We start from the raw sequence: 17,100 nt of genomic DNA, 5'->3' as shown, positions 1-17,100 counted from the left end.
AATGCAAAATACTGGATCCTGAGAACACTGGTTGGTGTGAAATATTATAAAACTCACAAATATAGGAACACATGGATTATCTAGAGTTAAAACCCCTCTAGATCATATAACCAATCCAAACACTTCAACAAATTAATAGATTTTTTTTCACTAATTTATTTTGGTTATAGTAAACATGAAATAGCAGTTTCAGTATCTTTCTTGCCAGAAAAGGAGTTCGCTTTTTAAAAAAATTTTGAAGTATCTCTTAAGACAAGTCAGTGTATTTGGACTTAAACAAAAGGTTAGAACTGTCTGAGAAAAATACTTATTGTCCAAATTATCCAGCTAATCTGGTAGAAGGTATCCAAAAAGGCACTGTGAACTGCTTAAGTCACTAAACCACCTCCTTTCTTCAGAGATGCTCAGAGATCTAATCTAACAAGCTAATGCAGTACAAGTACCAGAAAAAGTTTCTAAGTGTTTACCAAGAAAGCTGACAAGCTCACTATTTTAAGCAAAAAGACCTAATAAATCAACAAAGACACAGAAGCAGGAATCTTATGAAATAAAGTCAAGAACTTCACATAGTTATAGGGCCAAAGTTTTCACACACACACAGGCCAAACTTTATTGTCCTTTAGCAAACACATTATTAGAAAAAAATAAAATTCAAAAGTTGCCTTTTTCCATAATGATTACAGAAAAAATACACTGTTTTCTATCCTTAAAGACAAATCATATTCGCAAAATGTAAGTCTTCCCATACAACTTCTATTATTAAAGACATCTAATTGTATTTCAATTTGTAAATAAATTGCAAATCACAAACATTAAGTTCATGTTTCACAGCAAAAAAACACTATTTGAACAAACTTCTGCAAAAACTTTCTGCAAAATTCACAGTCTCTGCAAAAACTACACCTCATTCAGTAAAGTTTGAAAGAGTGTGTGTGGTCATTTTATATTGCACTAACTTTTCTTGACACATCTGCCCCAATCTGTCATTCAAATGTTATCAATGGGTTCAGAGCAACATCACAAAGACTAAGAATAGCAGTTACTTTAGAATGAACCAAAACCAGAAAAAACTCGATGCCCACTGCTGTGTGTAATGTGAAAAAGGGAAGGTAAGAAAACTTTTTCACAATGAGAATGTGAAACCTTTCAGAACAGCAACAGCTTTCAGCAGAATGTAGCCCCCCACTTCCCTTCCCCTTCTCTGCCACACTTGGTTTTTGGTTTGCATAAAAAAGGGAATGTTTTGTCCAATTCAGATGGACTCTTATTTTTTGGTTTAGCTATTATACAGAAAAAAAACATACACAGTTTGTGTGCTTTATGATAAACTCACATGTTAAATATTTCATTTTCAGGTACCACACATTTTTTTTGCCCAGGACAGACAAAATGATTTTGTATTTTCTTTCAACATGTAACATATCCCCATTTGTTTTAACTGCATCCCTATATTCTGTATAGTTTTCTGTACTCTTCTTTTAGTCTGCCTCCATGTTTTCAAGTATTCTTGTTAGACACTGTAGGCTCCTCCTTACTGCACACCTTCAGACAGCTTTACTGTTAAGTACCCAATACTATTTATTCCATCCACTAAGGCAACTCAGATTTGCTTTTAAAGACTGCCACAACAGTTTCTCCAAGATGGCATAAGCATGCTTATTATTTACTCAAGGAACACAACCTGAACCTCAATGGAAACAAATTTCCTGGGAACAGATGCACAGCTATGAAACAACTGATCAGGTTTCCATTTCGGTCTCTGTGGTATCAGTCCTTTCACCAGTTTTAGCGTCCGATGGAGTCTCTTCATCTAGGTTCTGAATATCAGACAAATCAATAGCAGGCAGTGGTGCTCTCCAGTACAGGAATGAATTATATTGACAGAATTCTTCTTCTTGCTTTGAAAAGAGACAAATGAAAAGTTAACAAAACATTAGCGTGTATACTAGCAGCAGCAAATTATAAAAAGAACTTTTTATACAAGAAACTGAAACTAGGAAGAGTTGCTCAGCTATTACATATTAATAATTAATTTTATGATTCTTAACTAGATCATGATTTATTTCTGCCTTTTAAAATACTCTTGCAAAGAATTATGTAACACCATCCATAATTCCAGAAATTTCTTCAACTTATGACTTTTGCATTGAAAAAATCCACACTGTGACTAAGTCAACTTTGATGAGCCTTTACAGTGTGGCTCTTGAAAATATTAATGACCTGTCTGTTGGTTTTGCAACAGAATAAAAAACCAGTAGTGAGTATCATCTCTACATCTTCTCAAGTAGTGAAAAAAATATTTTCCTTACTTCCCAAAAAAGGACATAAAATCACCATACTTCTCACTTAAAGAATACATTTTTCTATTTGTAACCACACAGACCTCTCCTGAACTACAATCTGTTGTACTAAGCAACACCTTTCTGCTGCAAAACCCCTGCATGATTTAAAACCTGTAATAATTAAGACACGATGAAAGGTGCAGACATTTCATAGCAATAAGATAGCTCCTTGCCTGTAGAATACCATTAATGTGAATTTCCTCATTGGGAAAGTCTCTCTTCAGAAAATTTTGAAGAACAAAAGCTCCCATTACTTAAGACCAAAACCAATTAAATGACACCGTGACATGGGAACAAAAGGCTTGATTATACCAAAACTGGAAGAAAGCCAAACCAAAAATAGTTGCCCGTTCCTGTAAATTAGAAGTTCTGCATTAACATTTTGCACAGCATTAACAATAATTGACAAGTGTGGAAGGGATGATTTTCCAGTCTGTATTTCAACCTTGGCAGCATCACTCACACAGAACTGTGCAAGGCAGGTGGCTAACAAATTCTCTGAAAAAAATATCAGGCAGTGCAGTTTCAGAAACTGTCAACAACTTTTAAAAACCCTCGCTTGCATAATTTGAATTCTCCTGACATTTCAGTAAGTTTTTGCTCGCACTGAGAGCTAAATACTTAAAACCAGAAACCTGATCCTTTGTATGCATGAAGTGAATAACAGCACCCTCGTTTCAAAATTATTAGAGTCTAACAGTTCATAAACACATACTCAATTTTGGACTAAGACTACATTCATAATTAATCTCAAGAGTTTTCAGGTTTACAGATAAGCAATATTTCAGCATGAAAAATGAAAAGAAACATCAAATACAAGAGACAGGCACAAACGCTAATCATTCATACGTAGAAGGCAAACTAAAACACTAAATAATCACCTTCAACTAAGTAAGTTTCACACAGGTTTTGAACAGAAATTCTGTCAAGGTAGGCAACATGTAGCAAGCTCAGAGACACAAAAGCTCAGTTTCTATAGACTAAGTTGCATAATATTTAAGGAGTTAGTTTTCCAACTCTAGTTGCAGAAGTGTACTTGGAAATAAAATTAAAATAATCTTTCTTCTCTAGCCAACTGTAATACAACACTTCAAGTGTTAACACTGTGAAATTAACAGTATCCTTATCATACTTATCAATGTAACGAAATACACAAGCCATAAACAGCAAAGAACAGTATCAATGTAGGGATTGTATTTTGTATTTAAAATATACAGCTAGGACACACAAAAACTGGAAGAAGTATCTCTAGCCTGAGGTGTTAACCAAGCTTTATTTTAAAACTAAAACATTTTTATACAATACTGTACTGAGAGAAACAACCTGTTAAAAATACACTCCTAGAAAAGTATTATATACAGAGAACTAATCTTTCCTGTGTGGAAATTCAAGGGGCTTGTTGTCTTCCAATCACTGCTAAAGTTTACCAAATTATGCCCAGTAACGCCAAGGGCAAGTAAAAGTTCAGTACTGTATCTGTGATGGGAGTCAAACTGTTCTGTAGAGGTTTGTTCAATTTGTTTAATTACTATGTTTATGAATACACGTGTTCTCTCTTCAAAAATGTAAGAGATGCTTGCATTTAAAATGTATGTACAATATTCATAGGTCGTACAATTTTTCCTGAATTTCCTCCTGCCTTAATTTTATCATCCATCATCAATAAAACCCACTAACAAATCAATCAACAAAGAAAATAAAAAATGCAGAGCCCAGAACGGAAAAGCTACTTTCTTTTTACAAATCATAAGTGGGTGTTGTACTATGAAAGGCATCAAATTTTCCAAATTAGTCTACAACTGCAATTCAAAGGCCATGTAACCTGATCAGACTTTCTGCCACTTCTGTACCACTGAATCTAATAGTTTGGTCTTACAAGGTCCAGGTGGGAGTAAAAGTCACTTTAACACACACCAAACTTTTATGTTTGAAACATGTGAAACTTGATCACGATTTTTTTTTTTGTTACAATCGGTTTTTTGCTGTTTTAGTTAAAATTTTCCTTTTATGCATAATTTTTTTTTTTGTGAGCTATTGTGTAAAATGCAGCCACGGCCCGGAAGAAAAATGTATAATGTTCAAAGTTAACCAGAAAAGTCTTTTCAATATAGTCTAATAATTACGACACTGATGCCCTTCTCCAGGCCACTGCCTCCACTAAATCTTTTGGTTAAAAAACAGCTCTGGCATTACTATTAAATGTCAAACCGTGAAGTTTAGGAAGCTGACGCTGTAGTGAGCCTAACCTTCTCACAACAGAGGCGACACCAGAGTAACCTCTGCATGATTCCATCGCACTGCTGGATGGGATAAAGCTGAGCATAACCTCAGGTAACGCAGATAGCCTGTTTCATATCCACTTCATGGCCCGGAACGGGGGAGGGACTGGTAAAGCTGGATGATACTTCTTTTGCCTCGAGGACGACAAAAATAAAAGGAGCTTTAAGAGGCCAGCGGCCAGGAGGCGCGGAAGGGGCTGGGCGGCACAGAGCGCTACGCCATGCCCGGCGAAGGCCCGCCAGCACCCCCGGCGGCCACCCGCGTCCGACAGACACGCTTCGGCCGCTACCGGCGCCGCCCCTTCCTTCCCTCCCCGCGGACCAGCACCCCGGGCCCGGTCCCGCTCAGTTACCTCGGCGCCGGCGACGGTCCGCTCTTTGGCCCGGCCGCCCGCGCGTCCCTCCGCCGCTGGCAAGTCCTGGGACGCCGCGGTCCCGCCGCGCCGCCGCCGCCCTCCGCCCGCGTCCCCCGGCTGCGCACGGGGGGCGCCGGGCCCGAGCCGCTTTCCCGGCGGCGCCTCCGCCTCCTCCAGCGGGCGCTTGGGCGCGGCCGGGCCCGCACAGCCCGGCTCGCCCCGGGGGCGCCGCTCGCCCGCGCGGGGCAGCGCCGGCTCGCGCAGCAGCCGCTTCACGGGCACGTGACACATCAGCGGCTCCGCGCGCCGCTTGGCCATGAGGGGCCGCGCGCCGGCGGCTCCGCGGGGCTTTTGTGCCCCGCCGGCGCATGCGCGGCGGGCGCGCGTTGCAACGCGCATGAGCGTGACGCTCGGCGGCGCCAGCGGGGCGGGGCTGCCCGCCGCACTGCCTGACGGGAGGAACAGTGGGAAGCCGAGCCCTCAGCCGGCCATGAAGGGAGGAGCCAAACGAACACGCGAGACATCAACTCTTACGGCAAGCTTTAATATCTAAAAAACCCAGTCCATCACACGCACTGAAAACTCTGCGAAGTGCTCACGGAGACATGAAACTTCCGACTCTCACCATCTTCGCAACCAGTTTCAGAATATAACACATAAAAAAAAAATACGGGACGTTTTACATTTATCAAACTCCCTATAAAGAAGTTTTACATTTAAGAGTATGCAACATTTTATCTTACACGCGTTACCATGTACAGTTTAATAGTGACCTAAAATAAACAGTCGCAGCTGAAAAACACCTTGGGCATTTCCCCCTGCATATAAAACTAAATAAAACAATGATCGAATTCTGTAATACACAATTATCCCTGTGCATTACAGTACAAGTGGTGAATTCTAAGAACTCATAACTGAGACTGCAGGTAAAACACTACCAACAGCTCATTTCACAAGCTTATTTTGCTTCCAGCTCTTAATGTGACTGCTGCAATTTAAAAGCAGAACGCTCTAGGAAAAAAAAAACGTATTTTCTAGATCAGAAATAAAAGCACATCACTTTATTACGCCATATGCAAGAACATTTTTAGAGAAAATAAAAAAATGGCACCTGTGACAACACCTGTGACCCGTGGCACCTGTGGCAAGGAATAAAACCACCAGAACATAGGATATTGATACTCAAACATAAATAAACAGCTCCATTGCTTATTTTTGAAAAACAGAACAACACATTTCAAGTTACAAACTGTATGGGGCAGTAACTGTACGGGGTAGTATTAGAGAGAGATGCTACTTGGCATCAGCTTAATTTTCACCTAATCTCTGTGTTATTTCAAGAAGCTTGAAAATCAAGTAAATTACTAATCATATTCTACCTAAGAGAAGAAAAGCAAATTGAAAGCAAAGAATCACAAATTTCCTCAAAAATTAAATGGTACAATATGGAAACTAAAGCATGTGGATTCGTTTTTTTCTTTCAGCCACACAAGGACTTTTCTGTTTAAATAATTTTTTGAATAGCAGTGTTTCATTTTTACACACATCTCCCTTGGAACAGGGTAGAACTTCAGTTCGCGCGCTTTTAGAAATAAAGGAGCTCAAAGAACAGTAGTTTAAGCCAAACTTAAACACTTCTGTAGACCAAAAGTCTCTGTTCTCAATCAGGATTCTGAGCAGAAAGGGGCACAATACTGAAACATATACAAGCATGTGCTCTCTTACATGGTGTTGAAAATAAAAAAAGTTTGTTTTGCCTCCTTGCAGATTTTCAGTTTAGGAATAAAGGCACAAATTTCTGGCCTTGATTAGAAAAATTGAAAAGCCAGTAACAGCTGTATTAAAGAGATGTGATTAGGACATGACCATAAAAGACAGGACATAAAATAATCAGAAACAAACAAGCTACTGACCAGTGTCATTACAGTCAAATATGAAAAAATTCAGCCCTCATCATAATGGTTTTATATTTTAAACATATTTTTGAAAATGTGTCCAAATGGCACCTAAGTTAATCAACATAGTATGGAAACAAAAGATCTAACATGACACCTTATCTCACACTAGTGCCTGCTAATTAAGTTTCTCTCATGTACTTATCTTCGAAGTGACAGGAGATTGTATGTGACATGACAGCCTCTTGTATAGTAAATGACTTGCTGATTAAATATTCACCTAAGCCACATCCGTTAGGAAAAAAAAAAAACACATTAGTAGGAGGATCAAGAAGTCACAAGAGTAAAGTGTCTGAAGTAACAATGAACTTGTCTACCATTTGGCCTGCATATCCTGGCTCAGCTTAAGTAATTAGTTTATAGCACATATTTACATGTAACTTCACTGTTACGACAGGTATTTTTATGTTGTACTACCTACACATGGCATGGATAACTCAGCTATGTTTATCAGCTTTAAAGTCCTGGCTTAAACAGTAAGAAGATGACTCAAAATCAGTGGATTTCAAGAAGGCAAAGCATCTAACACATTTCAGTTCCAACACTAAGATCAATCAAGAGCAGTGCTTTCCTGAACTGAGGTTAACATACTGCTTCTCTGTGATAGTCTGCTTTTTCTTCACTCAGTATCCTGCTTTCCTGTAGTATCTCAAATTTTCTATAGGTTCTGGTTTTTGATTAAACCTTTTGCAGTGGTACAGCCAAATATCAGAACTTGAATAATAACCTTTTTGACTTCAGTTCCACAGAAAATGCTCTAACAGTTCTGATGACAATTTTATCCTTCAAGAATAATGTTATCACTTCCCAACCATTTCAGACTTACATAATTTAAGTATACATTTACAAATACTGCTCTAAAAGTGACACAGCTAGTATGGTAAGCACCTCCATGCACTCCTACTATCATCAAGTAGAAAAAACAGCACTATAAATCTATGAAAAACGAGGCAGCATTAGCAGAGAATTAACCTAGTTATGGCAAACATTAAATTTTATTCTCAAGAAAACACTTTTGCTTTTATATCTGATGCATTCCAAAGCACAAAGACAATGCATGTGAACATTTAATCTTTCACAAGTTTATTATGAATATGCATGGCATAGTATATGTCTGAATAGCAATAGAGATATTAAGAAAATAGACACTATCTATATCCTCTTAGGAACAAGAAGGCACCACTGATTTGAGGTTGTGTCCATACATGACCAGATTATTTTATTCTCATTTCTAGCTTTCAAGCCAACCTTATTTTCCCATTAACCTATTCAGACCACTACTTTTCTGGTTTTCTCACCACAAACAACACACATTCATAGTAGTATTTCATCATGGAGAGCTCATTCACAGTGTAAGTTGACAGCACAGATTCTTTCTCCACCTGAAAACAAAGCAGCAGTTTTCAAGACAGCTTTGTACAGGAACTATACAAGAAAATGCTATACGTTTATTAGATTATGAGGCTCATCTGTACACTTCTTATAAAATTGGAAAAGTAGATAACTTTTAAGATACATAATACTCTGAGAGGTCATTAATATATGCCATTACATTGAATGAAATTTAGGGTTATTTATTCAAAGCAGTTTGTCTGATTCATAACAATACTGCTTACTGGAAATGACAGCATCTTCTTACCTCTATATGGAATCCATACTGCAGGATAACATTTTTTATATCCTCGTAGCTTAATTCTATGGAAAGCTCATTTCCCAAGTTTTCAAAATGGTAAAGGAGAGGACCTAAAGTACAAAGATACAACAGCAATGGCTATCAAAAAGACAAAGTATGTGTTAAAAATCAAAAGTACATACTGACAATGAAACAAATACTTATATCCAGATTCACATACTCAAAAATATGGAAGGTTCCCTGCCCAGGGCAGAAGGATTGGAACTAGATCGTAATTAAGATCCCTTCCAATCCAAGCCATTCTATAAATACTGACAAAAGAACATATTGATGTTACTTGAATATGATTCTTACAATGAAATTCAGAATCAATCCAAAATGGAAAATAATTACTTTAGTTCTTATCCAACAATCTGCAACATTTCCTACCAGATTTTGTTTTCTGTGTCTTAAAATTTCTTCAGTCAATCATCACTGTTGTCTCTACAGCTCAGAATATAAAGGTCTGCCTAGGAGCTCTGCTAGCACTCCGACTAGCTAGGACTGGGAGAGTGACCAATTGACCAGTGACTGACCAATTTTTACTAAGCGTGTTCAATGCCTCTGTCTTGTCTAACATTTCTTCACCATGGAAGAGTCCAAACAAATCTCATTCCCAAAACTTCTGCTTCATAACAGAGTACCAATCAGACATTGGAAAAAAAAACCAAGAAAGCAAGGATGTATTTTCAAGTTCTATTTTCTTAGCAAAATAGCGAAAAACAACACAGAATACTAGATTTGTCAAAAAAACCAAATGTTTGATGCATGAATGCAAAAACCTGCTACTGGCAAGATTTACTAGATTTACTCACCTATTCAAAAATCACAGTGTTGACTTGATTGTAACTAGTGAACATCTGAACATATTTTGAACATGTCTGAGATCATTTCCAAGCCCTCTGTTTCTCTAGCTGTACAGTTTACTGCATAGACACAATTATTTACACACACTTTTCAAATATACCATCAAAAATAAGTCAAAAAGAGCAGCTGGTCACACTTGCCTACATTTATCCATATTCCTCCAGGCTTTAGTATTTTCCATATAGTATCAATATAATCAATAACATTATGTGCTGTATCTATGAAAAAGCAAGTTGCTACACAGTCCCACGTATCTGCACAAAAAGAGCAAAGTATACAGAGATTAGTTTCAACACTTTTAACCCTGCAGAAGTTCATCATTTAATCCTGGTGTTTGTCGATACCCTCAAAATCACCTTCAACTAACAGCAGCTGCAGGCTCATAATTTCATTTGCAAGCAAAGTAAATAAAGTATTTTGATTTACATTAAAAACTGTTAACTTTGGGCTCATCTGACCTGTATTCATGTGTGTGTGTGTATATATATATACACACACACACACTACTATTTTATATATACTTACTTGTTCATTAGCGAAACTGCTCATACATCACATAAAATTATATATATTATGTACTGTAAAATGTAAAAATTGTAACACATTTTATATAAATGAAGGCCCAAGTGTGCTGTTACTCACCTGTCCTATGAATTTCATTATGACAACTGTTAATAATACAACAGCAAAAATCCCCAATCATTTTAGGCCTCCCTAGTAAGTATCTATAACAATACAAGTCTGCACAATTAACTGTAATTTTGCAAGTTATGTAGCTTTGAAACATTTTACTCAGTATTTGAATATCTCCCCAGCTGTTTTTAACTAGTCAGTTCAACAAGCAGGAATTTTTGAAGTCAACCTTTTAAAGAATGAGTCTCCCTGTTTTTCTCTAAACAAGTAGTCTTGAAATAGCAAAAGTTTTATGTTCTGTAAATAAAAAGCATTAGAAGTCTTAATTTATGCCAGTCTTGGATATTCTACCATTAAAGATAGACTCTTCAGAAAACTAAGCAGCTGTGGGGAAGGCTCCTGCAAGACCTATTAGACAATGAAGTGTTCACATTTCTATAACTAGGAAGAAAAGCTGATTTGGAGTAAGAAGTAGACCTATTGATACAGCTGGAGAAATATTCTGAGTAAGAGAATCTTGCTACAGCTATTTCTTTATACTTAATACTGGTAGATACACTTCTATTCTCTTTATAATCTAACTGTCCCAAATACTCTGAAACTATGTGAAATTACATGGATAGCCTAGAAGTTTGCATTTACTCACTGCACTCAGAATAAATTTCCTGAAAATCCCCTGCTGTCATAGAGAAGTTTGAACCAGAAGGAAGACTGTGAGGATCAACATCTGGGAAATAAATTGGTCGTATCTGATCAGCAGATCTTCTGTTATTGCTAAATTGATGAATCCAGGGATAAAGCTTACATGAATTAATTTGAGAGCATCTGCAAAATATGAAAACCAGCGAAATTTTTTTCAACTAATTGCTTATCTATAATCTAGAAATATAAGACTCAAAGTTCTTGTAACAGCTCCTCAACTTGATCTAGTTCACACCACTTTGGACCGCACATAATAATGAGCTGATCAAAAAACTATTTTTCATCTGATACAAAATCACTACCACAATGTAACTGCCTTTCTTGGTTTTAGAATTTTCTCTTATGACTTCTTATAATTTTCTCCAACTTACTTCCCTGCTAAGGAGAACACACATACGTTTATTTTGTAAGACTAATGAAATGTATGATTTGCTATATTCCATAAAGCTGAGGTTTGCTGCATCATCTCTCTTCCTATTAAAAAAATAATCAAAACCCAAGAACAACCAACAAACAAACAAGAACTAGTACCGTTAGTTCCATGATTTTTTTGGAACTGTTTATCATTCTAGACTTTTCTGAACCATAATCATAGGAGGTTTTAAAGCACAACTAAACAAATGCATTTTTCAGATGCTAACTGAAAAGATTAAAAATATAAATAAGCACCATTTTGCAAAGCACAATAATGGTCAGCTTAAGTTTGTAATACCTGTATCTTTGCAACCATGCTAAATAAAGATGTCTTTGTAAAACAGGGTTTCTGGATTCTCATGACTGACTAAATCAACTCATATTTTAAAAAGTGATAAAACACATCATTTAAGTATAACCAGAAGCGTTTCCCACCAGCCTCTAAAATTGGTTTGTAACTAAAAAATGAAAAAACATTTTCTTTCAAAGACAACAGAGAACGTATCTGTCCCATAAAACACAGATCATCAAACATTTCATAAACTGCAAGCGATCTACTAGATTATAGAAAGTGCACTCTTTTGGCTGGTGATTAGAATATATTTGTGATAGTGTTTTAAATAACATTTTTTTACCTTCTCCATGTCTTATGTCTATTTCATTTTATCAGTTAAAAACTAAAATTTGAGCAGCAGTATATAGCATTAAACAACTTTCTTCATATCTAAGTATCAGATATATGCAGTTGGTTAAAAAAACCACTCAAAACCAAACAAAAAAGCCCCCTAACCACTACAACAGCCATTAATAAAGAAAGATTCAAAAGGAGTTCATGTTCACATCCACTTTGAAACAGTTTCTATTTAATAGAAAATAACAATGTCTTTTCATACAAGCTTGAAAACTTGCACTTCTAGTTTCAACATTTTCTACTTCAAAGCCAAGTCAGTCAGTCCCTGGCAATTCCATTCTTACAACAAAAGATACATTATTTTACTCTTGAAAAAATATATACATTCTATTATAAAAATCTAACATATTTAAGTGTGACACATTTTATTAGTTTTCCATAGGGGTTGGGTACTCACTGTTCAACATTTAGCTGAAAAGACAGTTTTGGAAAAAATGGGTAGGTCAAATCTCACTTCTCACCACTGGTATACAGATAAAAATATAACTTAACTGCATCCTAAAGCATTCATAGACATGCAACAAACACAACTAGTAGTCTCCTCCAAGTGTCAAGATTTATCTAAAATTATATTCTTTCCAGAAAGTAAAGAAGAAAAACACATCATATAAGAATCTTATGCATACAAGGGCAAGCAGAATTTCCCATACAAGGACTGAGGCAGCCTTGGAGCCACTACGGCTTAACTAGTCTAGGGTCACTCTATTCTCAAATTAGAGTTTCCTCAAAAGAGTAACAAACTCTAAATAATTTCATCTATTTACAGTGACCACAGTTACACTGTGACACACACTCTACATACCATACCATGCAACTTTATCCACTGTAACAGGTTAAAGTTCATTATTTCAGACATATGGAAGGTTTTTTTAAAATGTGTTAAAATCAGCAAATACCACTTTGCACACAGAAATATTAAGCCAGTGTACCACATCTAGGCGCCTACAAGTAGCAACACTTGACGTTCAGAACAGTACTCTATCTTCCTAAATTATAAACCACTGTCAGAGAAACAAGGTAAAGCTGTAAGTTTTAAAACAGTGAGCATGTATGAGCAAAATCCTCATGCATTTATCAACTAAAAACAAGTATAAATTAACTTGAAACAATAGTTAAAAATTCTTTTTCCTGACCACTCTTCTTGAAGTATTATTATTATCTTTAGCTTGTATCGATCATTGCTGGTTTTTCCTGTTTCAGAAAGGAGATGTGCATTTTAGAAGGCTAACCATGAACAACTACTTAAGACTAAACTGAAAGAATCTTCAAGTCCCTAAAACCTTCATAACAGACACATCAAGGCCACAATTACATCTGGCAGAAAAGAATTGCTTGGACTTCAACTAAATTGACTGCTGCTCAGTCTTGCTAGCAGTATTCCATGCTAACAACATAACTGATAACTTGTCCAGCAAAGACAAAAATTACAGCAGTTGCACAACACTCAATTTTGCTATCCAAAATCTCATACTCTTAGCAAGCTTAACGCATATACACCTTTTTGCTAAATATCCTACATAAACAGGAAACACTTCATGAGCATTAGATGCTAAAATTACTACCATTATGAAAGCATGAATCTTTAGGATAATTTCACATATAGACAAAAACTCTTTATTTAAGGAAGCATGTCATCAGAGAGTAGGGGTGAAGTTAACTAACCTCTGTGACAGCTAACCAGTTCTCCAAGAGATGAGAAATTAATGTTTATGCTGCTTTGAATTTCCAAAGCATGGGAGGAACATGGTTGCCTTTTAGTAGCTAAAAGGCATCAGTCAGATCAATTGTAAAACACAACTCCACCACCAAGTGAGTCACTTGAGAATAATGCAGGAAAAAAGGAACAAGTGCAACTCCAGTAATCTATGATAATTTATTATCATCACATGGAGCACTGCTGCCATATGCAAATATGCAGCAGGCATCATGCAATGCTTTCCCCTTGTTGGTTTTGAACAGCAAGTTGTATGAGATGCAAGAGCATTAGAGTGCACTGTGGACAATCAGTCTATTAGACAGTCTCCAAAACAGTACGGTAATACAGGAACAAAAAAAGCAATAGCTTAGGTACTTTCAGCAAAGGTGTATCACTTCAGACTGATGAATGAACAGTCAAATTATGCCTCTGTGAACTTGGCACAAACCGCCCCTCCTCCCTCCCCCCCCAAAAAAACACCCTCCAGACCTCTTTCCATACTTGCCACCTACAGCCTTCCCAGTCCCTTTCTTAAAAGAAGAGTTGCACGTGGTGCCTTTTTTCTTCTCTAAGAAGGTCATTTTGAAAACAGTAATTCCAATGCAAGTGGCAGAATACCAAATACAGAAATGACATTTTAAGTAAAACCAGTAACATGGTATTTACTATATTTAAATTTATTATCTGAGCATAATAGTGTAATTATAAACTCTTAGCCCCTTGCTCAGCATGCTTTAATGATTGTTTTTCTTGTCAAAAACAGTGCATAAAATTTTAGTATGGAATGTTATACTTTTTTTTTTTTTTTAAATGGGTCGTCTGTTAATAATCACCACTACTAAATACCATGGATGTATTTACTAGTCCATACTCAGTAATAGTAAGATTGGTGTCCATTTTACAGAAACAGATGTGAAACAAATCATAAAACCTAATAAAAATTTTGCAGAAAATCTGTTGTACAATTTAGAGATTCTAAATTTCACAACTTGAAAGCCATATTTCCTGTAATTTTAATGACTAAGATACAATACTTCCTTCCCCATTTATCTGTAAGACTTTTTTTTCCTTAAAGCATTCTAGAAAGTATGTATGCCTTGTAGTACAACTTATAAATCTGTTCTTGTGAGATGTATATATTCAGACTTCTCTCATTTATAATTTTGCCTCGCTAGGTTTTATTCAGCAAGTAAAACATAAGCTATATACCTGTTGAGTACAAAGTTAGAAGAAAAGAGCATAAAGAGGCTCCATTCATTTCCTTGGCAAGCATAACCGAGCATAGCTATTTCCCACGCCAATCTACCTAGCCCAGCACCAGGTACCAGGATATTAACTTTGGAGAAATCCCTGCAACAGAACAAAAATAACAGTTAAGTCTTTATCTGATACCCCTTAACACAACTTAGAGGTCCAGCCAAACATTTTTCCCATTATATACTTAAGGTACAGTATTATGTTTCCTCTATGACTTCACTTTTAAATGGAAACTGAGCCTGTTCTGATCAGATTTGTTAATTGTACAGTCAAAATAATTCACAGAAATTACTCAAAAGAACATATACAACCCTCATTCAGAATACAGAGCATAACTGCTACACACAATTTGTTTTCCTTAAAAGTTCTACAATTATCGAGCCAAAAATTTCTGAAGTGAATTGAAGATTATCACACAGCACAATGTGTTTTTCTTTAACCCCCAATGATAATCAGAAAGCATTCTAGACATATTTTTTGTTATCTTGCAAGGAAAAAAAACGTAAGTATTTTGACATGAGAAATGAAAACATAAAATCTCCACAATCTGATGAACAATTCACAATGTAAAAACCTTAAAATAGTGACTGTTTCAGCAGTGGTAGGTTCCTCATATGCTGCTCACTGGTTTCCCCAAAGCACTCCAAGTGACATATCTCCTAAATCAAAATACACTGCAGCTCTCTAAGTATTTCCCCATAAGAAGGCATCAAGTTGAAGACAATCAAAAAACATCCAGCAGTGTTCATTGAAATACTGAGAAAATCTCGCCCAAGTGCATCAACTAACAAATAGAGGTAAGAATCTCTGAATTTGCTCCTCTTTGAGGCAGAAAAGGAAACACATACATATCCTAACCATCGCACTTCCACCACAATGCAATCAAACGTTCACTCATGAAAGAGAAACCACTCCCATGCCAAACTGAAGATACTTAATCTAAAAAGAAATAATTTTTCAGTTTCCAGGACTTCAAGAGCTCACAATTTCATACACCAAAGAAAGAATATTCATACACCTCCCCACATCGTTTTGCATATCACCTTCAGAGACAAAAAACACGTCTACCACTTTATATGCAAATACATGAAAGAAGCCACAGTCAGCAGTACCAAAGGATAAAAGGCACCAAAACACAAAGCCTTTGACTACTTAAAAACTCAGAATGCCAAAAAGGGTTCAAAAGAGTAAGGAGGCTGCACAAGCATGAAGATGTTTAAAGGAGTTACATAAATCCTAAAAACTGTACATTTCTGAATGCTATTGCCCAAAACCAAAAGGAACCTAAAGGCCACATAATCTAACAAAGCAGTTTTAACAGTGCCTTTTGAATTTTGATTTAATCATCTAGCTAGTGAAATCTCTGAAACAGATTATTTATTATTCCATTCACTTCCATTCCATTATATGTCCAGGCTCTTTTCCTGGCTTAACGAGAAGCTGGAAATCAAGACTTTGTTATTACTTAAGAGCACTCCTATGAAGCAACAGTTCTCATTACCTGTCTTCTACAGGGGAAACCAGAAGAAAGCTGGCACAAAGTCCTACTGAAAAAAAAATACTTCAGGAGAAAACTACATGCTCAATACAAAATTTTTGAAAATACGCACCAGAAGAAAGAAAAAAATGTGCCTTCTGGTAGAAGCAAGAAAAGCTTCTATCTTACAGATTTTCCTATTCATAATGGTACACTGTCATTCCAAATAGATTTTATAACCTAATCTATTTCTCCATGTCCTTACAATTTCACTTTATTTATGAAATACTTTGACTAGCTCTACACAGATTTTAGCACCTCCCAGTGGACACTTTTATAACAAATGGAATGATAAACCATAAACCACTTTCAGGATTACAATACATTGATTAGAAGAAAAATCTTTTCTTAAAGCATCCTGGTAGCTAATAGATATGGAAGTATTATTCACATTTTGAAATCTGCACCTTTATGCACCCTGAAACAAGATAAAACCTCTAACAGTCAAATGAGTTGATTTTAAATTGCCTGTAGTTGTCTTACATCTTTTCATTCACAATATAAAGTTTTTGTATTTCTAAACTAATTTTACCAATTCTCTCTGAGAAAATGGTTTTCTATTCTCCTTTTCTGTACAGACTTAACTACACCTTTGTTTGCACCTTTATTAAGAGATTAAAGTCTGAAAATTTGTTAGCAATTTAATTTCTACTCTTCATTATCAGTTGCTGGAAAATGCTCCTGGCCACCAAATTCATT

General features: G+C 36.3%; 2 protein-coding genes across 3 annotated transcripts in view; both read right to left on the bottom strand.

Moving 5' to 3' along the window:
- Positions 1–567: 567 nt before the first annotated feature.
- On the bottom strand, positions 568–5,391 carry CZH9orf40 (chromosome Z C9orf40 homolog). The gene is made up of 2 exons (XM_015652500.1): positions 4,975–5,391; positions 568–1,898 (listed from the first exon to the last, which is right to left on the bottom strand). Exons 1-2 carry the CDS (start codon positions 5,374–5,376, stop codon positions 1,740–1,742), a joined length of 561 nt encoding a protein of 186 aa, XP_015507986.1. The 5' UTR covers positions 5,377–5,391; the 3' UTR covers positions 568–1,739.
- A 109-nt stretch (positions 5,392–5,500) lies between these two features.
- The window catches only part of CARNMT1 (carnosine N-methyltransferase 1), a 26,169-nt gene continuing 14,569 nt past the window's right edge, over positions 5,501–17,100 (bottom strand). For both annotated transcript variants that reach the window (XM_019009207.2, XM_015652495.3), the window contains exons 4-8: positions 14,817–14,957; positions 10,751–10,929; positions 9,612–9,725; positions 8,572–8,675; positions 5,501–8,314 (exon numbers count right to left, since the gene is read on the bottom strand). In XM_019009207.2, coding sequence (XP_018864752.1) covers positions 8,210–8,314; positions 8,572–8,675; positions 9,612–9,725; positions 10,751–10,929; positions 14,817–14,957 — 643 coding nt within the window. In that variant the 3' untranslated portion in view covers positions 5,501–8,209. The remainder of the gene's footprint in view (positions 8,315–8,571; positions 8,676–9,611; positions 9,726–10,750; positions 10,930–14,816; positions 14,958–17,100) is intronic.

Source organism: Parus major, chromosome Z (assembly GCF_001522545.3).
Source record: "Parus major isolate Abel chromosome Z, Parus_major1.1, whole genome shotgun sequence".
NCBI lineage: Eukaryota > Metazoa > Chordata > Aves > Passeriformes > Paridae > Parus > Parus major.
This window is presented reverse-complemented; position numbering and strand designations above follow the sequence as displayed.

Excerpts from the sequence above, each read along its gene's own strand:
- CZH9orf40 (XM_015652500.1), bottom strand. The coding sequence starts at position 5,376 with ATGCGCGTTGCAACGCGCGCCCGCCGCGCATGCGCCGGCGGGGCACAA. Across the intron at positions 1,899-4,974 it reads GGACCGTCGCCGGCGCCGAG|CAAGAAGAAGAATTCTGTCA; the intron begins GTAACTGAGCGG and ends CTCTTTTCAAAG.